We start from the raw sequence: 24,581 nt of genomic DNA on the forward strand, positions 1-24,581 counted from the left end.
ATCATCAGCTCGCCCTCTTCCTGGCGTGTCAATCTGTGGGTCGGGGCGATCAGTCGTGCTGGCGAGGTGGACGAGACGGCGTGCTGTTGCTGGACTAGGCTGTGCTGTGCTGTGCTGTGCTGTGCTGTGCTGTGACGAGACGAGACGAGACGAGACGAGACGAGACGAGACGAGACGAGACGACGCTGCTGCTGCTGCTGCTGCTGCTGCTGCTGCCACTGTGATACTGTGATGAGCCAGATATCTCGATAAGTAAAGGAACGAAAACCCGCCTGATCTGTCTAGTTTGTGTGAGTGGGCTGCTAACTGCTGCGGTGCCCATCAGTAATTGTGACTGTTGATGATTGCAGCAATACGGATCGATGACGAGCGAAGAGACGAGAGCAGCGCAGAGACAAGAACAGCTGACAGCCTGCACGCTGACGCCGGACCACGCCCCCTGCCACTGAACCTTCACTGCTAACCGGACTGAGTATAGAAAAAAACTCTTGTTAGGCTGGACAGGAACCTATGAGACATTCAAGGACTGCAGTACTTTTTAATCTTTTTTTTTAGTAATTAAACCCCTTGTTTTAAACCTTGTCTTTTTAAATAAATTGCTGAATTTGTACCTTCCGTTTGTGTCTGTGTTGGTGTTGCCCTGGGATTTTAAAATACCATTTGTCACAGCCTTGTGACACTTCTACAACCAAGTCCAGTTGCCCTAGATGCAACCCTCCTTCGATAACCATGACTTGATTGAATGAAAATTGTCACAGACAGAGGATACTTGATTCTTGGATACTTAGGATGTAATCATTTTAGCAAATTTAACTAAAAGTGATATTTATTGAAACAGAATAAATAAATGAAATGATAGCTGCTGCAGCATTAAAGCATGGGTTTACGTCTTCAAGTCTGTCTTTAACAATAGTCAGATAAATACACTTAAAAAATTGTGAACCTATCCTTTAATGGAAAATACATTCTCATTCAGGATGAGCACACATCAACATACTAGTTGGCCCTGTTTGACCACTGTTTTTCCAAGGAACAAATGTTTGTCATCATTTACCTGTACAGTTTGTAGCATTACCTTGAAAGTTAGGCCTGATTCTTGGGTCATAACTGACCATCAGACGGTTCAAGATGTTGGAGGTGGAGTTAGCTGGAACCTGGGCCAAATCTTCTGGAGACAACTGTCTGTTAAATAGAATATTAATAAACATGAAAATAATTAACATCCTACTCTAAAACACAAATGTTTTTCTTCCCAAACATGCTACAGCAACTGGTATAACATATGATATATTCATAAACTGCCAAACATCAAAGCACAAATTTCTTCTGACTTTAAATAGCCTCTGAGAGGATAAATGGCAAAGTCTGACAAACTGAAAGAAGCTAAAATAAAAACATTATTTAATACAGCAAATTCCTCTAAAAAGGCATGTCCTCAAGACATTATCAGGGCAATGGTTTTTACAATTTGGTCCATATTTGGCCTATACAATTTGCATTTTTAACTCTTAAGAATGATGATTTAGTCAGTCAAAGGCACATTTTTAGGTGCTCTCAATGTTTTTAGATATAACATGCTTTCAGTGTTGAGTAGGATATGTTCAAATTATGAGGACATATTTTAACCTGTGTCAGTGTTGCCACTGCTGGAGACTTCATGCACAAAAGTACTGTGTGCTTTCAAATCAAACCTTACATAAGACAACTGCTGAATTACCTCATATTGCAAAAGGAAGTGAGCGATTCCATCTCAGAACACTAATAAATGTACACTAAGAACCTCGGAACTTATTTAATTAAAACAAAATGAAAAGAGCTATCTTGTATAATGTACAATTTGAAATAGTTTGCAACATTACTTGAGACTTTTTCTACAATACTGCCAGTGTAAGACACTATGTTCTTGTGGTTTCATAATAAAAAGATGGTGATTTTTTTGTGAAACTGCACTGTCTACAAAAGAGTTGAGGGTAAAAGTACAAATTGACAAAATGATTGAGGATTTTAATCGCTGGATTGTGATTAAATTTCTATTGATTATGATGATAAACTTTTTTTTTTACTCAGTATGGATAGAGCCAATCACAGCAGAAAACACAACAACCAGTCTGCAGTTTTTGGGTTGTACATCAAAGTACATGCCCATTTCCTACTGCAAAGCATTGTTTGAGCTACCAGTTAAGAAAATGGCAGAATGTGTGTTAAATGCAAAAGCTCCTAGTGATGTTCAATATTGGGGAAGTTACTCAAAAAAGTTATTTATCAACAATCACTGAAATACTGTTCATAGCATAATATTGAATGGCATGATATATAAGGTAGCATGTGCCATTTAGGCTTCACCAATATATTGGTCATTTAGAAAGGGGTGTGCATTGGCATGGGTGTGTGCCAGTGTGAGCAATACAAAGAAAGTGGGCAAGATGGGATGCATTTCAGCTTTGTCATCACTGGGTAAGAAGACTCCTTCACACTGTGAGCAGTGAGAATGGGGTTTCCTCCTCTTAAACTCTCCCAGTGGAAAGGGTAGCACATGCACCATGTCTGGCATTAGAAAAGTACTCCATCATGTCCAATTGTGTCTTGAATATAGCTGTCATAGCTGATGTGAGGATGCCCCATTTGAGGCACATTTTGGTTTGGGGTTATTTTTCTGTCATCAAGAAGTTCATACGTAACATGGAACATAACACAGTAGACTTGGAGCCAGCCAGACATTAAATTTAATAACAAGGTTCAGGAACACGTGACAAATGAGTATTACAGCAAAATCACTCACCCAGCAACTCGTTTTCAACCCTTCAGACAGTCTGTTATATCAGCAGACTCTCAAAGTCCTATCCGTCTCCTAACATCCATCTCCATCAGCGCACTCGGTTGCGCTCTGTAAACCATATCTTTCGACACTCTCGGCCTTCAGTCTCTGACAACCCCAACGTCATTGGTCAGTTCACGTTAATACTCGCACCATACTACTCCGTACTATAGAGTATCGACTACTGTGCAACAGTACAAAACACTGTACTTAATTATCCATACCTTACAACAGTGGTCCCCAACCTTTTTTGCGCCAAGGACCGGTTTAATGTCAGACAGTATTTTCACGGACCGGCCATTGAGGTGTGGCGAATAAATACATCAAAATAAAATGATATGACCGTCAGCCCTTCTGCTCTCTTTATACATCGATGCTCTGCCCCCTAATGCTCTTTGATCGCTATGGTAACGTTTAAACATGCCTTCAAAATATGATACAGATACACCACAAAAATTAGTAAAAAGTGCAAGAAAAATCTAACTCATCTTAATGCTCAATCAATGGGAGCCCTGAGCTTGTTTCTCTGCAACAAGGGAATGCAGGATCCTTGGTCTGCAAGTGGTGAAGCAGTTTTGAAAGCTTCATTGCCTCATTAGAGAGTCGATCGCCACATATAATGCAGAGCGGGCTTGGTGCGTGGGAATCACCTGTCGCGATAAATCCATATTTTAAGTAGGACTCCTGGTACTGTCTGTTAAATGCAGCTTTCTTTCTCTTTGAAGTCGTAGGCTCATCCTCTGCCTCCTCACTGGGCCTTTTTCCCTTCGAAAAGAAACTTTCTAACGATGTCTGTTTTTTGCTCATTTTGCGAGCTTGACTGTAAAATTTCAGCGACAACGTGTCACATAACTGAGATGTACCGGAGAGAAACCTCATTTTTCAAAATAAAGCATCATTCAGACTCAGACAATAAATAAAACGAAAATAATGTGAGTTATTTATTCTTTCTGTGCGGCCCTGTACCGAATGACCCATGAACCGGTACCGGTCCACGGCCCGAGGGTTGGGGATCACTGCCTTACAACATGCAATTGTATTCGTGCTACTATTGATGCTGTCTGAAACACTCTAATTTCCAGAATTTCAGAGTGTGTGTTTAATTTGTAACGATGTAACTTGCCTTTAGTTCAGTCTGAGTCAAAAAAAAGGTCCTCTTTCTCTTCCCATGTGCAAAGAAGCATGAATGACACTTCAAATAGCAATGAGATTCCGAATCTGCTGATATCCCTCTTCAGAGTGTCATCTATAATTCTGGCACCTCAAATCGAGGATAATAATTACATTTCTTGCAATTGCAGGTGCTAAACGTATATTACTGTGACAGGTTGAGTCTGAACTCTAATTTTGTATTATTTTTGATGGTGGTTTTTAGGGGTACCAGCTAGGTATCTCTCCTGGCATTTAAAATGTTAACGGAATCAGTCGGTCGGTTGAGTTCAGTTTTTCTTTTAAATTTGTTTTGATTATTTAGTTCATGTTTGTTTGTTTTACCTCAAACCCACACAAAGGAGGCTAGTATAGATATACAGACCCCCTACACATTAAAAAACGAACACAATAAAAACACACGATCAAATCATTCAATTGCAAGACCATATATTGAAAGAAAAATCAATGCATAAAACTAAATGCCCTCCCCCAAAGTCCAACTCGGAAACAACAAATTCCACTTCGGGTTTTTTTTTCAACAGTCCAATTAAAAAAAAAAAAAAAAAAAAAGATTCAGTTCAATTCCAAAACAACCAAAAACGTTCAGTTCAGTTCAGTTTAAGTTCCGTTTATAGGCCTTTATAAAAAAATCAACCAGGAGAAATCATCCACTCACTAGATACCGTTTTTTCAGCCAGTCAGTCAGTCCAGTCAGTCCAGAATCCAGTCCGGGATCTAGCCACTGGCGTCCAGCATGGAAAGCGGACTGGCTCCCAACAACAACGGTGTAGTGTTGTGTCGTTCGCGAATGATTCATTCAAATCTTTTAAGTGAACGTACTGAACCGAATCACTTCCTCAAGTGATTCGTTCGTTTCTCAGTTCAGTTGAACTGCCAGCAGCGCCAGGCGGGCAGCCGGCGAGCCGCTGCAGGGAGGGAGGGAGGGACCGCGCGCGCCGACTGCGCCACGTCACCAACGCCTGAATCACTCAGTGAACTACACTCTCCTGAAATATTTTCCTCTGAGGGATACACTTTAGTGTTGTGTCGTTCGCGACCGATTCGTTCAAAAGAACGAATCTTTTAAGTGAACGACTGAACCGAATCACTTCTTCAAGTGATTCGTTAATTTCTCAGTTCAGTTGAACTGTCAGTAGCGCCGGGCGGGCAGCTGGCGAGCCGCTGCAGGCCTCCCTGCCTGCAGCGGCTCGCCGGCCATGGCGACCGTTGTTCCCCGTTGTTTTAACAGATTTAGTTTCCAGATAAACAAACGTTAGGCTGGCAGTAATGAGAAGAGAGTGAGACTCACCAGCTGTATACAAAAACATCTTGTCACTGTGATAGAAGGCCTGACTCTTAGCCCTGAGTCATAAATATCATGTCCCCAGAGACAATCAGTAGTGGCAAATAAGATGTTCATGGCACCTCTCTTCCTTATTTACGATTTCTGCAAATATTATCTTCACGCCTGACGCAACACACAGACACACATATGTTTTACTTATCACATGGTTAGAGGCTAGTACTTGAAGATGTCTAGAATGTCCTGAACTGATTAATGTACAGGGCTGGTCAATCCCAACTCCTTAAATGTGAACGATTGTCTGTGAACGGCGCTCATTCTGGCTGAGATCCTGAGGGAGCTCTGTCAGTCTGAGTCCAGCGCTGCATTGCTTTACCTGTGACCTACAATAAATACTTTGACTGTGAACTGAAGACTTCTCCGGACCGTTCTTGAGCTTCCAATAAAGAACCGAGCTTCAAAGCTAACAGCATAGGACAGGACACTTAAAACATCATGATTTATAAACGAGTTTTATATTTATAAATGTGTTTGTCAAAGCAACACAGTCACAACACTCTCGTCTCCCGGTCCGGGAAGCTGTGAACTGAACTGAAACCTGAACCGTTCAGCTGTATATCAATTCAGGAGTCGCAGGCTCCTCCTGCCAAGCACTGAATGATTCGGTGATTCGGTGAACGAATCTTTTAAAAAAATCTTTCCAGTGAACTGATTCTAGTGATTCAGTACATCTAAAAGAACTCGCGTGCCCATCACTAGAGCACTGATGGTTTAAGAAGGCCACCAAGGAGATTCTGAATGGGGGGTGGGGGGGGGGCACTGTACCCTGACCTGTCTGCTCTGTCTTTGACTCCAAAAAACCAGCAGACTAACCTTGATTCTCCCAAGAAGTCTCAGTTTATAGCAGCATCTTTTGACTACTGGTTATGCAGTTAAAAGGACAAAGGAGGTGTACCCCAGATACCTATCATGGTGTTTTCCAACCCCCAGCAATGACCAACGGGTGAGGAGCCACATCCAGAGGTGCTTGTGTACAGGCTATGGCATCCAGGTGAACTGAAGGAGATTGCTGAGGAGCTACCTGATCCACAAAAGACTATAAAGGGGCCCACAACATCTTGGGCAAGGAAAGTGGTCTCACCAGAAAAGCAAAGGGAGAAGAAGATCAGGCCCACAGCTAGCATTTCAAAGACATCAAGGTGGCAATTTGAAATGCAACGGGTGTGAAGGCTATGGGCATATCTCACAGAATTATGCAACCCCTGAAGCTTTCCAACAAGACAACTCCTGGCCACATTCACCACCTAAAGGACTGTCTGTTCATTCTCCAGGACTCCAGGTGACACAGCTATAGGAGACAGCGGAGGCAGGTCAGAGCATTGAGCAGCATACAGACACAATCACACACTCCGATACTCATGACAACATTGATGAACTAGTTGACACATACCACCAATGTGTACAATTAACATTGGAAGCTAAGACACCACCAAAATTGATTCTGTTAATATGACATAGGCATTGCTCCTGTCATTCATAAATGAAAGTGCCGTTGTGGAAAGCCCTAATTCACTATGTAACACCCCCATGTCATCTGTAAAGAAACCAAATGGGGGTTGGAGACCAGTCCGACACCTCAGGGCAGTAAATGAAGCTGTTCAACATCCAGCTCCAACTGTACCTAATGTTGCAACATTAATGTCACAGGTCTCAGCAAATTGCTGTTGGTTTACAATTATTGATTTGGCAAATGCATATTTTAGTATTCCTTTTCACCCTGACTCACAATTCTGGATTGCTTTCACTTTCAGTGGTAAATGTTACACTTGGACGCGGATGCCACAAGGTTTTGGTTCACGCCCCATTTTGTTTATGGCAGCTGTAGCTGAAAACCTGTTGCATTGGCAGCCAGTGTGTGGCAGTGCACTTATTCAGTATGTTGATTATCCTCTCTTGTGTTCTTCTACATGAGAAAATTGTCAAGCTGACACAGTGGCATTGCTTTGTTTTCTGGCAGAAAACGGTCACAAAGTCTCAAAAGACAAGCTGCAGCTTGTTGCGCAATCAGTGCCTTATCTTGGCCATATTATCATTCCAGGTCCGGACCGCATCCAGGCCATCTTGGATGTACCAAAACCACAAACAAAAAAAGCAAATGATGTCTTTTTTGGACTTAGCAGGCTATTGCCGTCCATGGATTTGTGATTTTGCGGAGATCTCTTAACCCCTGTATGACATCACACATGGGAGAACACATTTGACCATGACTGACTTTTTGACTTGGACTCCTGAGGCAGAGACAGCTTTCACTGAGTTAAAGCAAGCTTTATCTAGTTCACCTTGTTTACGACTCCCAAATCCTACCATTCCTTACAATCTATTTGTGTCTGAACGTGATGGTTTTATGTCACCAGTCCTTACACAGTCCCATGGTGACAAACAGTGTCCAATAGGTTATTATTCAAAATGACTTTCCACAACAGAAAGGGCTATGATAGCGTGCCTAAGGACTGTAGCAGCCACTAATGAAGCAGTTATGGCCACAGCTGACATTGTTGCTATGTGTCTTCTTGTTGTGCATATTCCACATGCTGTTCACTCCCTCATTCTTCAACCAAAAACCACTCATCTAACACCAGCAAGACTACTGCACTGGCAAAATGTTCTACTAACAATGTTGCATGTGACTTTAAAACACTGTACTGTCCTTAACCCAGCAACTCTGATTCCTACAACGGAAGATGGAGAACCTCATTCTTGCTTAGAGGTGGTTGACATTGTGTCAAAACCACATGATGCGCTGTTTGACACACCCCTGTCTAACCCTGACTGTGCTTTCATTGTAGACGGTTCTGCCATGAGCGACCCATCTAATGGTTCCCCTTGTGTTTCTTATGCTGTATGCACAGAACATAATGTGATTGAAAGTGCCAGATTGCCTAATAATCTATCTGCTCAGGCAGCTGAATTATTTGCACTAACCTGTGCTTTTATTCTAGGAAAAGGACAAACCATCACAGTCCACAAAGATTCTCAATATGCATTTAATGTCTGTCACCACTTCCATGCTTTGTGGAAAAAATGTGGTTTCTTTACTTCTACAGCCAAACCAATTGCCCACAGGAGTTTCATTATTAACCTCTCTGCATTACTTCTACCAGCCTCAGTAGCAGTCTGCAAATGTCAAGCTCATACAGGGTCTCTTGACCGGCTGCTCTCTCACCTGTCTCCCCCATTTTGCAAATGCCCTTGTCTGTCCAACATGATGTTTTTTCTCTTAATCATGTCTCTTTGCTTCAAACAGGAGCTGATAATGGAGAAAAAGCATTATGGAGAAGGAAAGGGTGTCATGAACTCCCAGCTGGAGTCTGGGTAAACTTTAATGGCCTCCCAGTTCTCCCGAAATCCATATTCCCTTTCCCAGCAAAATTGACACATGGTCATGACCATGTATCAAAAGGGGGGATGATGGATACTGTAGATAGATTATGGTATGCACCAGGATTTTCAGCATTTGCTGAAAATTTTTGCAAAAAATGTTGAATTTGTGCAACAAGCAGTGTTGGCAGAGGTGAAACAACGTCATTGTCAGCCCATCCTAAACCAGAGGGTCCTTTTGAACATTTAATGATGGACTTCACTGAACTTACTCCATGCAGGGGTTATACATTTTGCCTTGTCATTGTTCACATGTTTTCAAAATGGATTGAGTGCTTCCCATGTAAACATGCTATGGCTGTCTAAGTTGCAAAAGCATTGTTGAGAGAAGTAATCCCAAGATGGGGACTTCTAAGTTAACCAGTGACAATAGATCTCATTTTGTTAACAATGTAATTCAGAACCTTTCAGACAGCCTCTGAATAAATCTGAAAACACATTGTGCCTACCACCCAGCTAGTGGAGGGGCAGTGGAAAGGGCCAGCCAAACTTTGAAAACAAAATTGACAAAGTTAATGGCAGAAACTAATCTCTCATGGGTTGAAGTTTTACCACTCGCATTAATGTTCATGAGAGGCCGTCCACATCAGACAACTGGACTCTCTCCTTATGAGATACTTGTCCTATGCGAATGACCAACACCCCTTTTCCGCAAAATAGGTTAACACTGACAGATGATGACATGGATGATGACATGCTAAGATACTGTTGTGCACTTAACCATGTCTTGAAGCTTATGTTTCCTAAGGTGAAAGCTGCCCTTCCTGAGTCTACAGCAGTACAGCTCCATAACATCCAACCTGAAGATTGGGTGCTGGTGAAGGATCTCAGAAGAAAACACTGGCATCAACCCCGGTGAACAGGACCATACCAGGTGCTGCTGACCACTCCAATTGCTGTCTGGATAGCCGAGAGAGACATGTGGATTCATGCATCCCAGTGCAAACCTTTCCCCAGCAATGCCTTGGATGGAGAAGAAACAACCCAGCTGGCAGGGAGCTGAAAAGGGTTCCTGGTGGAAAATCCTGATTGCAGTTTTCATCATGTGGTTGATCATCACAACAAGCATAGTCCAACTGTGCTGAGCAGCTGAGCAGCAAGATGATAGCTGTTCTTACAACCAGCTGAACTTCAGAGAGGATGGCGATGGACTATTATCATGGAGGGTGCAAGAAGATACAGAGGGGAGAAGTGGCCTTGGCATGCCACCAATGCAGGGTCAGGAGACCCCAGAAGAAGATGACATCAGCCAAAATAAAGCAGTTGATCAGGAGAAAGAGACAGTTGTTTGAACAGAATGACTGAAGACCCTGGGGATTTGATGCTACAAACTTATTGATAGTTATCAAGAAAAAAATTGTTCTGGTATTCTTTCACTGGGTGGCTGAAAAAGAAAATGTATGGTCCTAACACCACTGTCTTAGCAATTCAGGGTCTTCCAGCAAATTGGCATTCTTTATTCCAACTTGAAGTGAGACACTGTCTATGCTAGGTCCAGCTGTGAGCTTAGTTCAGTATTTTGCTCATTATTGGCATATGGATACTAATACACGAGAATGTTGCAAGTTTTCTGACCGTACATGGTATAATGTCAATAGGAAATGATATGACCATACAGTAAATCAGACAGCTGTGTATTTAACTTGTATAGAATGGTTCTGTGATCATATGCTTCCACAGACTGTTATTTTAAACTCGACTTATGTAGATCCGATTGAGGTTCCCATTGACCAAAATCTTGCGCACCCTATTTGTTTATGTTCCAATGGTACAGATCAATTTATGGGGGTGTCACATTGCCCAAATCCTATTGAAAGCCTAACCACATATAAATCAGATTCTGGTTTCATTAACATCAATTTTAGAAATGGTAAAACACTAAACGTTAGCAAAGTCCTTAATGCTCCTGCATATGAGAGTATACCACCTATTGGTAATTTTTATCGGTTTTGTGGGGATAAATCATTCCTTTTCTAACCTCCAGGGTGGTCTGGGTGTTGCTACTTGTGTTAAAGTGTTAATCTCACAATTACAAATCTAGCCTTACTTCCTATAACCATAGACCAACGTTCAATACACCATTATATTCAAAGACGAGAATTTTTTAGAGAAAACACAGTTTTCTATCTTGTGTCTGCTCAATGTCTGCTTTCGCTAATGAAACAATAAAAGGTTTCCAGTATTTAGCGGCAAATGATAAGTCTCATAGGTTAACACTCCTAAAACATGAATGGCTCTTGATGACATTCTGGAAAAGACTGGAGGTTTATGCATGACACTACACTTAACAGGGGGGGCATGTGTTACCCTTGTCCCAGATAACTCAGGTAACATTACTGACGTGATAACCGCCCTTGAAAAAATTCGAAATGCATTTGGTCCGTCAGAATCAGCAGGTTTTAGCTTCAACAAATGGTTAACTGAGGCAGCGGCAGAATGGAGTTGCAGCCATTTTTGACTCAAGCCTTTTGATCAAACCTAAACCTAAACTCGACTATAACTTATTTGAAAGCCTTGCTCTCACTCTTTCTCAAGAAAAATGGAAAACAGTGCAGCCAGTTGTATTTGTTATAGTATACCGCTCGCCTGGGGTCTCATTTATAAAACTTGCTTACGCACAAAACGGGGCATAAAAGTTGCGTACGCAACTTCCTACGCAAAGTTTGTGATTTCTAAAAATAAACTTAGCGTGAGTTTGTCCTGGGGTCTCATTTATAAAACTTGCTTACGCACAAAACGGGGCATAAAAGTTGCGTGCGCAACTTCCTACGCAAAGGTTGTGATTTATAAAAATAAACTTAGCGTGAGAATGTGCGCGCCGGTACGCCAACTTTGATGCTTGTTTACGAACATTTTGGAGACAGGGGGAACTGGCGGTGCAGATGGTGAGGTGGTGAATTGAAGCCAGACTGATCTCATACATTTAATGTCATCACATATCAGACTTATAGACCCGCGTAATCATAAACACCCAAGTCTGCAGTGTTATACGTGTGTTCCTTTAGTGAACTGTTAGGCCTATTACTCTATGCACAATGTTCATATATCATACTTCCATCTTCAAATGATACAGAACGGTGGATGGCACTGATTGATTAGGAGTAATTGTGACAAGGTGTGTAACAATCATTCAGTTTGCTGAGTAAGCATATAAATAGTGCGGTGACACTCGTGCGTAATGCTGCACAATGGATGCGCTGGCACTGCTGGAAGATCACGCAAATGGTAGGATCAGGATGGAGAGAAGTTTTCGGGACCATGGAGATTTCCTGGCCCGTGATGATGACTGGCTAATAAGCCGATTTAGATTCCCGAGAGCGGTGCTCTTGGATCTATGTGCTGAACTGGGCCCAGTGTTAGATAGACCCACCCGCCGGAACCGCACCATCCCGGTGCATATCCAGGTGCTGACCACTCTGGGGTTCCTGGCGACTGGCTCGCATGGCCTCCCTCCCCCACACCACGAGGACCCGGATCCACAACCACCTCCCCGACATGAGCAATTTCAGCAGGGAGCAAGGCTCCGTGAAGGTGTCATGCGGCGTTTTAAATAAGACGGCAAGTATGTTTCATTTTTTAACAAGATCTTTAATGGAGCTGGCAATGTCAGACATGACCTCACACGTTGCCCATCTCTGTGCGTATTTGCTGGAGCTCGTCACGGACTTCATTAATGGCACTGATGGTGTTCCTTTGTGTTTGAAGGACAGCGTCTGTCAGGATCTGACCACTTCTAGGTGCGCCATGCGGTCGGGACGCACTGGTGCTGGGGACAGCCAGGCCTTCAGCCATGGTGCCAGGACACGCCGTGCCCGGAACCTCCTCATCACCCACCGCTTCCAACTCCACAATGACTGAGGACACAAAGAAGTCAACTACCTTTTCACAAGTCTTAAAATATTTACTTTAATAAACAGATAAAACTGTACTTTACCAGTCTCCTCTGTGGTCTCTGCCAAATTGGTGTCTCCTTCCTTCTCTGACACTATGCCATACACGCTGGCCGTACCAAGGATTGAGGCTATCTTGGTGTCCAGCGGTGTGGGCTCGGGTCCTTGCCCCAACCAGTAGCAGATGCGCTTCGACGGTGCCATGCCACTTTCTTCTTGGCCTCCACCTTCAAATCCGACCACTTCTTTTTCATTTCTGCCACAGAACACTCTGTGGCACTGGAACTGTTCACTGTGGTGACAACGTGCTGCCACTCTTTTCTTTTTATTTTATTCGTGACGCCACTACTGTGATCACCAAACAAAATATCTTTTCTGGCCTCCACCTCACCCACAAGCACCTCAATTTCACCCTCCGTAAAATTTCTTTTTCTTTTTTCTGCCATGATCGAACGTAAAATGCCATTGATCAGCAGGCATATTTATATGCAAATACATTGATGAGGTACTTTGCATTGACCATTCATGGTAAAATGTGGGTCTGTCGGGGGCGGGATGTGAGGTGAATCCACCTGCGCAATCTTCCAGGTGGAGTGTGATTTATAAAGGGAAAATTGCGTGCAGGTGTGAGTACGCACGGTTTTATCAATCCGAATATTTTTTGGGGCGTATGCACACTTTTAGTATGGATTCCACGCAATGTTTTATAAATGAGACCCCTGGTCCTTACTCCGAATTTATAGCTTAGTTCTCAGAGTTTCTATCAGGTTTAGTCCTTAAAGCAGATAAAGTAATTATTGTAGGTGACTTTAATGTACATGTCGACAGTGATAATGACAGCCTTAGCACTGCGCTTATCTCAGTATTAGACTCAGTTGGCTTCCATCAAAATGTACATTAACTGACTCACTGTTTTAACCACACCCTCAACCTTGTTTTGACATATGGCATTGAAATCGAAGACTTAGTCTCCTCACAGAATCCTCTTTTATCGGACCATCATTTAATAACTTTTGAATTCATATTACCAGACTACCAGCCAGTAGGCAAAAATTCTTATACCAGACTCCTGTCTGATAGTGCTGTAGCTAAATTTAAGGATATGATCCCATCAGTATTTAATTCAATGCTATGTCTCAATACAACAGAGGATTCCTATGCTAACGTAAGTCCCTCCCAGATTGACTACCTGGTTGATCGTGCTACAGGTTCATTGCGTATGACACTTGACTCTGTTGCTCCCCTAAAAAAGAAGATAATTAAACAGAGGAGGTTAGCTCCATGGTATACTCCTCAAACCCGCAAATTAAAGCAAAATGCATGGAAAATAGAAAGGAAATGGCGTTCTACAAATTTGGAAGAATTTCGGTTCGCCTGGCTAGACAGTCTTAAAATATACAGGAAAGCCCTCCGCAGTGCCAGGGCAGCCTATTACTCTGCACTAATAGAGGAAAATAAGAACAATCCCAGGTTTCTCTTCAGCACTGTAGCCAGGCTGACAGAGAGTCATAATTCTGTTGAACCATGTATTCCTTTAGCTCTGAACAGTAATGACTTCATGAGCTTCCATCCATCCATCCATTTTCTATGCCTCTTATCCCTTTCGGGGTCACGGGAGGGCCGGAGCCTATCTTGGCTGTCAACGGGCGAGAGGCGGGGTACACCCTGGACCGGTCGCCAGCTGATCGCAGGCTTCATGAGCTTCTTTAATGATAAAATTCTAACTATTAGACAGAATTCATTGGCTCCTGCTGTCAACAGGTACTGTTTTGTCTTCAAACACAGAAACCGTAGAAAGTGTTACTCAGTCTGTCGCAGTTTTAGACTGTTTTACTCCTGTCAACCTTCACCAACTAATTTCAATAATTTCATCATCAAAATCATCAACCTGTATTTTAGATCCTATCCCGACTAAGCTGTTTAAAGAAGTATTACCTCTAATTGACTCTTCAGTATTAGACATGATCAATCTGTCTTTATCAACAGGCTATGTAACACAGTCCATGCATTTGTAACTTCAAGACTGGATTATTGCAATTCCTTACTATCAGGCTGCCCAAATTTGTTGCTGAATATTCTCCAGTTGCTCCAGAATGCTGCAGCATGTGTTCTGACAAACACCAGGAAGAGAGATCATATTTCTCCAATACTAGCCACTTTGCACTGGCTCCCTGTAAAGTTTAGAATAGAGTTTAAAATTCTCCTCCTTACTTACAAAGCCATAAATGGCCAGGCACCTTCTTATCTTAAAGAGCTCATAGTACCTTATTGCCCCACTCGAACACTGCGTTCCCAGAATGCAGGTCTACTTATGGTTCCTAAAGTCTCAAAAAGCAGAACAGGAGTCAGAGCATTTAGCTATCAAGCTCCTCTCCTGTGGAATCATCTTCCAGTCTTTGTCCGGGAGGCAGACACTGTCTCTACATTTAAGAGTAGGCTTAAAACTTTCCTTTTTGATAAAGCTTATAGTTAGGGCTGGCTCAGGCTTGTCCTGGACCAGCCCCTAGTTATGCTGCTATAGGATTAGACTGTCGGGGGACCTCCAAAGATACACCGAGCTCCTCTGTCCTTCTGTCCCTCTCCATCTGCACGCTTTCATGTCCTACCACGGCGTGTTACTAACTTAGCTCCTTCCCCGGAGTCTCTGTGCTTGGTTGTCGTGCAGGTTCCACAGTGGCTGAATCTGGATTGTGGATTGCAGCTGCGTCTCCTTCCTTGGCCCTGCCTGAGATCCACTGCAACTGCTACTGCTGTTATCACATTCACTGTCACTGTTACTGTGACTGCATGTCTGTCTCTCTGTCTCTCTGTCTCTCTCTCTCTCTGACTGCATCTCTGTCTGTCTGTCTGTCTGTCTGTCTGTCTGTCTGTCTGTCTGTCTGTCTGTCTGTCTCACTCTCTCTCTCTTGCTCTCCCTCTCTCACCCAACCGGACGAGGCAGATGGCCGCCCACCCAGAGTCTGGTTCTGCCCGAGGTTTCTGCCTGTTAAAAGGAAGTTTTTCCTCACCACTGTTGCCAAGTACTTGCTCATGGGGGAATTGTTGGTTCTCTGTAGATAAAAGAGCTTGGTCTGTACCAGCTCTATATGGAAAGTGTCCTATAAAATTGAATTGAATTGAATTGAATTGATCATTTTGGCCCCTGGGGTACCATGGCAATTCATGCACAGGCAATAATAAAAGTATGATGAATAATACTCAAAGTATTTGATAGTATCTCTATGTTTATATCTGCATATGTGAATTTATGACGGTTTGTGCTTATAATACAAACAAATGTAGAACGAATAATAATCAGCAGTAGTGGACGTCAAGCAGGACCACACCAATAGGTGCAACCATGACCCATGGGAAACTGTGAGATGAATAAGCTCAAGGATGGGAAGAAGCTAAGTTAGTAACATGCATTAATCAATATGAATGCATACAGATATAAAGGGAAACAGGAGAGAGCAGCTCAGTTTATGCTTGGAATTCCGCAGGCAGTCTAAGCCTGGAACAGCATTATTGGCCTCATCACAAAGAAGAAAAGGACTGAAGCCTAGTATGTCTTTCACTTATCAATGAACAGTTTCCAAAAGAAATAATGAAATGAAGACAAGATCTGTTTTCTTCAAACAGAAACAGCCACAAGGCTTGAATACACACATTGTTTTTAAACAACTAGGCTTCATGTACAACCCGGATTCTAAAAGTTTGGACATTGTGTCAACACTGATAAAGACAGAATACAGTTACCATATTTTCCGCACTATAGGGCGCGCTGGATTATAAGGCGCACTGTCAAAGAATGGTCTATTTTCGAACTTATTTCATATATAAAGCGTACCGGACTATAAGGCACATTAAGCAAAACAAAACAGTCAGATAAGTCAGTCAGTCAAACTTTATTAAACGCATTCACAATAACTCTCGAAATTGTTCAAATGTTAATGAGCGTATTCACAATAACTCCCAACCTTGTTCAGTTGTAACACGTAAAAAAAACACAGTCTGATACCGCTAAATCAAACATTAGCGTATTCACAATAACTCTAGAAACTGTTCAGTTATAACACATAAAATACAACACAATACACTCACTTCATCAGTTCATTCCTTGTCCACACTCCCTCTTCATCTTCAGTGTCCAAGTTAAGCAGTTGGGCGATTACGGCATCCAGCATGCCCGGATCCTTCTCGTCATCATCCGAATCAGTATCGTTGCTGTTACCTGCCAGTTCAATGATGATTCCTGCCTTCGTGAAAGCTCGGACCACAGTTGAGACTGATACCTGAGCCCAGGAATCCACGATCCATTGGCAAATAGTGGCGTAAGTCGCCCAGTGCTGTGTCCCTGTCTTGGTGAATATGTGTTCACCTTCTGTCACCCACTGCTCCCACGCAGCTCGCAGTTTAACTTTGAACGCCCTGTTGACACCAATATCTAGCGGCTGGAGTTCTTTAGTTAATCCACCTGGAATGATGGCAAGCTCCAAATTAGTTTGCTTCACTTGGTTTTTGACAGCATCGGTGAGATGGGCGCGCATGGAGTCGCAGGTCAATAGGGACAGAGATTTGTGGAAAAAGCCATCCGGTCTCTTGACATAAATTTCTCTCAGCCACTCACTCATCTTTTCCTCGTCCATCCAGCCCTTCGGGTTAGCTTTGATGATGACGCCAGCTGAAAACTTTTCTTTTGGCAAAGTCTTCCTCTTGGAAATGACCATGGGTGGAAGTTTCTGACCATTAGCCTGGCAACCAAGAACTACAGTGAAGGATGACTTCTCGTTCCCTGTGGTGCGTATAGACACCGTTCTGATCCCTTTTTCTCTACAGTGCGGCTCACGGGGATATCAAAGGTGAGGGGAACCTCGTCCATGTTAGTGATGTCCTCTGGCCGGATCTTCTTTTCAGTGATCTTGTTTTTGCAGTATGCGCGGAAAGTGGCCAGCTTTTCTTTGTAATCTTTTGGCAGTTGCTGCGAGACGGTAGTTCGTGTGAGGATGGAGAGATTACGTCTTTTCATAAAACGAAAGCACCAATAAGGACCGCCTCGAAAGTCATTGATATTTATGTCCCGTACTAACGCTGTTGCCTTCATTGGAATAGAGACTGTAGAGACGCTTCTACCTGCTGCTCTCTGTTCAATAACCCACTGTTCAATTTTGTCCTCTAACTGTGGCCATCTCGCGTTGTTCCCTCGGAAACTCTGTGTGGTCTTCTTTTTCTCTCTCAGCTGCTCTATTCCCATGTTCTACTGCGTGACTGATAGCCTTGAGTTTGAAGTCCGCGTCGTAAGCGTGTCTCTTGACAGGTGCCATTTTGGGGTCCTTATACACACACACTGTAATATTATGGTGAAGCACAGTATGTATTACACCATGCCGTGTACCACACAAAATTGCTTCAAGGTCAGTAAGCACAATCAGTATTAATCCATATATAAGGCGCTCTGGATTATAAGGCACACTGTCATTTTTTGAGAAAATTAAAGGCTTTTAAGTGCGCCTTATAGTCCGGAAAATACGGTATTTGCAAATAAACTGTGTTTACTGTTTTACGAAGTGTACTGGAACCCATGTCGTAATATCCTGTATACGATCAGGTGTTTCACAAAGTGGTTAACCTCACCCCATCATTGCTTGTGATGTGGCTGAGCCTTTTGAGGATACCCCTTTCATACCCAGTCATGACAGTATTACCTCTTAGCAATGAACCTGTTTTCCTGTGGAATGATTCAAACAGATGTTTTCTGAGAGTTCCACAACTTTTCTGTATCTTGTTTTCCCTGTCCAAACTTGCTTTAAGGTGTTGCTGGCGTGAAGTTCAGAATATAATATCTTTACAAAAATCAATTAAGTTTACTCTTTCTAAAGGAGGGGTCACTTCCAATTTTGCATGGAATACCTGCAGAGGAGGGACATCTAAGTATACAAATAAATAGCTGTATGTTTCTTTTGTAGATTTGCACGAACTCTTGCGTGTTGTAGCATGTGTTTTGCCATATAACACAAGTTAACGCTAAGCACTAGCTTCTATCAGCATGGTCTCTACATGCAAATCCAGCGACCCAGTTGGTCAAGCGATACATACACAGAGGCCCTGCCAGGTCTAAGCTTCTGGAATTTGTGAAAATAATGCATTTGGAAATGTTTTCTAAACTGGAATATGTTAGCATAGGCCAGGGCAAAATGAGTGCATGGTTGAGACTGCTATATCACAGCACAATTTACACTCCAAGCCAACCATTCTGTGCAATGGGCTTCTTTTCTTGGAGTTTATTAATGAGTGATCCTTTTTTTCACTGTATGCAGCTGTTGACATAACTATACATGTAAGAAGTTAGTGCGCATTCGCCGACTGTGCATGCAGCCTGTCATAGTCGCTCCTGTTTCTTTTCTTAGTTTTACAAATTCTTTTGCTCTATTCTTTATTATTAATACATGCAATTTTATGACTGTCAATTTGAAGCTGTGCCTTCTCCAAACATGTTAGCTGAGAGAGTTCTGGTTTGTTGTCTCACTTTGGAATTGCTGCTCTCAGTGAGACACAGCACCAACGTGCAGCGCATTGTTTACTCCAGAGATCAGCTGATCGTGCTGAGGCTGGTCAGCTTGTCGGCCAGAACATCAGAGATCCCCGCGGAAATCTGGAGAAAAACACACAGAGGATGCAGGGGAGGACAGAAACAGCGGACGAAAAGAGCTGGGTCGAGACAACAGAGGCTTATTGAGAAGAGGAGATATTAGCCGTGTCTCCCTTCTCTCACCATGGGCAACGTGAGGTTGCTGACAAATAAGGCGGATGAGCTAACAGCACTCGCCAGGAGTCAGAGAGAGTACTGGGAGTGCAGTCTGATTTGTTTTTCTGAGACATGGTTGCATCAGGACATACCCGACGACAACATCTCCATCAGTGGCTTCAAGACTGTCTGGACCGACCGGGATTGCACAGAGAGTGGTAAGCGTAAAGGAGGGGGGCTCACCGTTTTAGTCAACAACCGATGGCGTAATCCTGGTCATATTACCATCAAGGAATGTATCTGTTGCTCGGACATTGAACTGTTGGCTGTTGGGCTCAGGCCATATTATTGCTATATGCTAATGCCAATGCATACAGCTGCTCCCCCCTCCCCCCTCTGGGCATGTCAGACCACAACCTTGTTCACCTCACTCCCTGTTATGTGCCTCTCGTGAAGAGTCAGCCTACGACCACAAGGACAGTGAGGAGACATATGAAACACTGCAGGGCTGTTTTGAGGTGATGGACTGGCAGGCACTCAGTAAGCCGCATGGGGAGGACATTGATGGGCTCACAGAGTGCAATGAGAAGAAGAGGGCTTTCAGAGCTGGCAACAGGGAGGAGGTGAGAACGATACAGAGGGAAGTGAAAGTGAAAATCAAGGAGGCTAAGGAAAAATACAGGAGGAAGCTGGAGTGGAAACTCCAGCAGAATAATTTGAGAGAGGTCTGGAGTGGTATGAGGACCATCACTGGCTTTAGGATGATTAGCAGAGGAGTTGAAGGCTGCGTTGACTGGGCCAATGAACTGAATCTGTTTTTTTAATAGATTTGACACTTCAGGCCTGGCTCATCCCCCTCTGATTTCTCTGCTGTCTGTCCTGGACGGCCACCATCAACCACTCCCCCCTCCTTCTCCTTCTCTTTCTTACACCCCCTAATCCTCCTGTGTGAGCCCTCTTCACACCTCCTCAGACTGCCAGACTGACTTTACTCCCAAACCTGAGGACTACACCCTTCCCCCACCTGTCACCTCCAGAGTGTGCTTCACTGCTGACCAGGTCAGAAGACAGCTGATGAGACTCCACTCAAACAAGGCTCCAGGCCCTGATGGTGTCAGCCCCAGGGTGCCCAAAGCCTGTGTCCCCCAGCTGTGTGGAGTTCTTCACCATGTCTTCAACATGAGCCTAAATATCCAGAGGGTCCCCATTCTGTGGAAGTCATCCTGCATCGTTCCTGTGCCAAAGACATCACAGCCCAGGGCCTCAAACGACTACAGACCTGTGGCACTGATCTCCCAAATTATGAAGACCCTTGAGAGACTCGTCCTGGAGCAGCTCCGGCCCATGGTTAAGCCACTCTTGGACCCCCTTCAGTTCAGCCCTGACGTGGAGTTGAGGGTGCCATCATCTACCAGCTCAACCGTTTCTACGCCCACCTGGACAAGCCGACGAGCACTGTGAGGATCATGTTTTTTGACTTCTCCAGTGCATTCAACACCATTCGTCCAGCTCTACTGGGTGACAAACTGACAACTATGCAGGTGGACGCCCCCCTAGTGTCCTGGATTGTGGACTACCTGACTGGCAGATCACAGTATGTGCGCCTGCAACACTGTGTGTCAGACAGAGTGGTCAGCAACACTGGGGCCCCACAGGGGACTTTTCTCTCTCCCTTTCTCTTCACCCTCTACACCATGGACTTCAACTATTGTACAGAGACCTGCCACCCTCAGAAGTTTTCTGATGACTCTGCGATAGTTCAGTAAGGGTGACGAGGATGAGTACAGGGCTGCTGTGGACAACTTTGTCACATGGTGTGAGCAGAACCATCTGCAAATAAATGTGGCAAAGACTAGGGATCTGGTAGTGGACCAAGGCACTGGTGACCCCTGTTTCCATCCAGGGGGTCGGTGTGGACATTGTGGACATAAACTGGACTGGACAAAGAACACTGATGCTCTCTACAGGAAGGGCCAGAGTCATCTCTATTTCCTGAGACGGCTGAGGTCCTTCAACGTCTGCCAGACTATGCTCAGGATTTTCTATGAGTCTGTGGTGGCAAGTACTATTGTTTATGCTGTTGCGTGCTGGGGCAGCAGGCTGAGGATGGCGGATGCCAACAGACTCAACAAACTGATCCGCAAGGCCAGCGACGTTGTGGGGATGGAGTGTGACTCTCTAACAGTGGTGTCAGCAAGGATAATGCTGACTAAGCTACGGACTATCTTGGACAATGTCTCACACCCTCTTCATGATGTGCTGGCCAGGCACAGGAGTTCGTTCAGTGAGAGACTCATCCCACCAAAACTCAAGACTGAACGCCACAGAAAATCATTCCTGCCTGTGGCCATCAACCTGTGCAACTCCTCCCTCTGAAAGGCCCTTGGACTTTTCACTGGCTGGTATAATACTGATACATATTTCCAAATTCAATTTTGCACATTCTTTGCACATCCTTCTGTATATATTTTTTTCTTAGTATATATATTTTGTTAAAGGAATTCTGATTCTGATTCTGAAGATAAAGTTGATGTCAGTTCTCTCTTTTTATATAGGCCAGGGCATCATTGCAGTTACCTGCTGTTGATCAAGTGTAGCAGTGAGCTGTTGCAGCCTTCAGTGCACGAATTTATACTGTAACAGTGCTGTCATGTTTTATGACATTTTATGTTTTAGTATGGCCTGTTATCATAACAGTTTACTTTTGTTACAGCTGTCCAGGCTACTGTGTCCCGCAAGGACTAATGTTGTAATGCACTGCATGCACTACATTTATTATTTTTATTCATACAGTTATTGAATAATCGAGTAAATGATACTAGTGATTTACTTTTGTGTGTGTGTGTTGTGTGTCTGTGTATTGCACAGGGTATATTGATGATTTGATGGATGGACATGATCATGGAGAAGGTCTTTGTCAACCCATTCCTCCTCCTCTTTCATCATAGAGAAGCGAGGATATGTGATCCGTTCGTGAAAATCCAACAGAACACAAACTAACAATAAAATGTACAACTACACGCAATTGATAATATATAGGCTAAAATAACAAGCACGACATTTGCGCATGGAGAAGTCCTCCGCAGCCTATTCTACACAGCTGCTGTCTTGGTTGAAAAACTGCCACACAGTGGTCCGCTTCTTGGCTCTGCCATGGCTTGACTTTGTGGACTGGTGTCAGCAGAACCACCTGATCCTAAACACTGGCAAGACCAGGGAGATGGTTATTGATTTCCGAGGGAAACCTTTTCCTCACACACCAGTGAACATCCAGGGCTTGGACATTGACATGGTGGACTCATTTAAGTACCTGGGTGTTCACCTCGACAATAAACTGGACTGGACAGACAAAACTAACACCCTGTATAGGAAGGGCCAGAGTCACCTACACCTGCTGAGGAGACTCAGGTCCTTTGGTATGTGCAGGGCTCTACTACGAACTTTCTATGCCAATGTGGTGGCCTCTGCAGTGTTTTATTTTATAGTGTGCTGGGGGGGGAGGGGGCAGCACGGTCAGAGACAGGAAGAGACTGAACAAACTAGTGAAGAGAGCCAGCTCTGTCCTGGGCTGCCCACTGGACTCCATCGAGGAGGTGGCAGACAGAAGGATGTCAGCCAAGCAGACATCCATCATGGACAACTCCTCCCACCCCCTGCACCACACTGTGAGGACCCTGAGCAGCTCCTTCAGCGCAAGACTCTTACATCCCCTGTGCAGGAGGGAGCGCTACCGCAGGTCATTCCTGCCCACAGCCATCAGACTGTATAGCAGTGCACAATAAACATCCCCTCAAATGCAAGTTGTACTGATAACCTCTGTTCTCATGTGCAATCGTCATTTTTAAATCAGTGTGTACGTATTGTACATTACCATTTGTATTATTACCATAAGTAAAACATTTGTGCAATATTTTCTATTCTTGTTATTTTTTTATTTTTGTCTTCTTGTCCTCTGACTTCTTGCACTCTGTCTTGTTGCTGCTGTAACACGTGAATTTCCCCCATTGCCGGATAAATAAAGTCTCTCTTATCTTATCTTATCTTATCTTATCTTATCTTATCTTATCTTATCTTATCTTATCTTAGTGAGAAATAAACGAGGAAGAGAAAAAAAATGACGTGTGCACGGTTATCAATTGAATTGAATTGAATTGAATTGAAGGTCTGAACTGCAGGCATCTCACACTGCCTCCTGTACAAGGGGCGCTCGTATTTAAGAGAAAAAAAAATAGAAAGACATTTTCTGATGAATTCAGAACCGTCTTGCTGAATTCTCTGAGTCTGAGGTTCTGTAGGAGCCTTCCCTCCCTTCAGGATCCAATTCAGGTTTGAACATGCACAGTTGAACCACTGAAGTACTCAGTCTGTTCATTGCTGCCATGTCCACTACTTTCACACGGATTGTGCTTCATAAGAGTCTAAGCTACCTTTAAATATATTGTCTTTTTACTATTTTCAATCATGTATATTTCACTAAGGATTAGCAAACAGCCACATTCTGTTTTATTTGTGCTTTACACAGTGCCTCGCAATTTTGGAATCAGGATTGTAACTAATCAACTTTACACCCAAATGCATCAATTTAGATGACAGACTTTTGTTATGGGAGTTATGGTGATTATCATCATGTATCATTAGTGCATCATGACAACCCATGTGGGAAATAGAATTCCAGTGAGAGAACTTTATGCAGCTCTTTAATATTTCGAATGTGTGTTTTTATTTTCTTTGCTGTCACAAAGGTCGTGAAGACAAAGCTGATTATAACCATTATTAATACTACACTTTTTAATGGACTTAAACAACTGACAAAATAGACAGATACTACTATTGATACTACTACTAATACAATGTTTTACGCTGTAAGTGACACTTGAATATGTTTTTCGAGCGACTGTATTTTACAGCAACAGCAAATTAGCTGTTTTCATCTACCAGTGTCGTGGTAGTAGTGTGGGGTGGTTGCCGTGACAATAAGACCTCATTCAAAAGAGCCCGCGTTGCTCATGTTAATCTTTCTGTTGTCCTTGCATCGAGCGATGCCGTTCAAAAACTTTTTATAACCATGACAGTGTTGTTTACGTTAGATTACTGACCGAGATGTATTCATTGACGTCTGATGTGTCTGTTATGTGCACTGTTTTCTCCTTTTCAGGCTAGACATGTCTCTCACGTTAGAGGAACTATGTGCAATAGCAAAAGTAAAATACAGTAGAGCAGTTGAGGCAGAGAGGAGGGTCAGCAGCAGTGAAGCGATAG

The 24,581-nt window shown here is 43.4% G+C and overlaps 1 protein-coding gene across 2 annotated transcripts in view; it reads right to left on the reverse strand.

Annotated features, from left to right (window-relative positions):
* The window catches only part of LOC139340599 (glycine receptor subunit beta-like), a 170,803-nt gene that overhangs the window by 60,774 nt on the left and 85,448 nt on the right, over window positions 1–24,581 (reverse strand). The window contains exon 3 of one of the 2 annotated variants that reach the window (XM_070976513.1): window positions 1,076–1,182. The exons of the other annotated variant lie outside the window; for it this stretch is intronic. Coding sequence (XP_070832614.1) covers window positions 1,076–1,182 — 107 coding nt within the window. The remainder of the gene's footprint in view (window positions 1–1,075; window positions 1,183–24,581) is intronic. 2 annotated transcript variants of the gene reach the window in all.

This window comes from Chaetodon trifascialis, chromosome 2 (assembly GCF_039877785.1).
Source record: "Chaetodon trifascialis isolate fChaTrf1 chromosome 2, fChaTrf1.hap1, whole genome shotgun sequence".
Taxonomy (NCBI): domain Eukaryota; kingdom Metazoa; phylum Chordata; class Actinopteri; order Chaetodontiformes; family Chaetodontidae; genus Chaetodon; species Chaetodon trifascialis.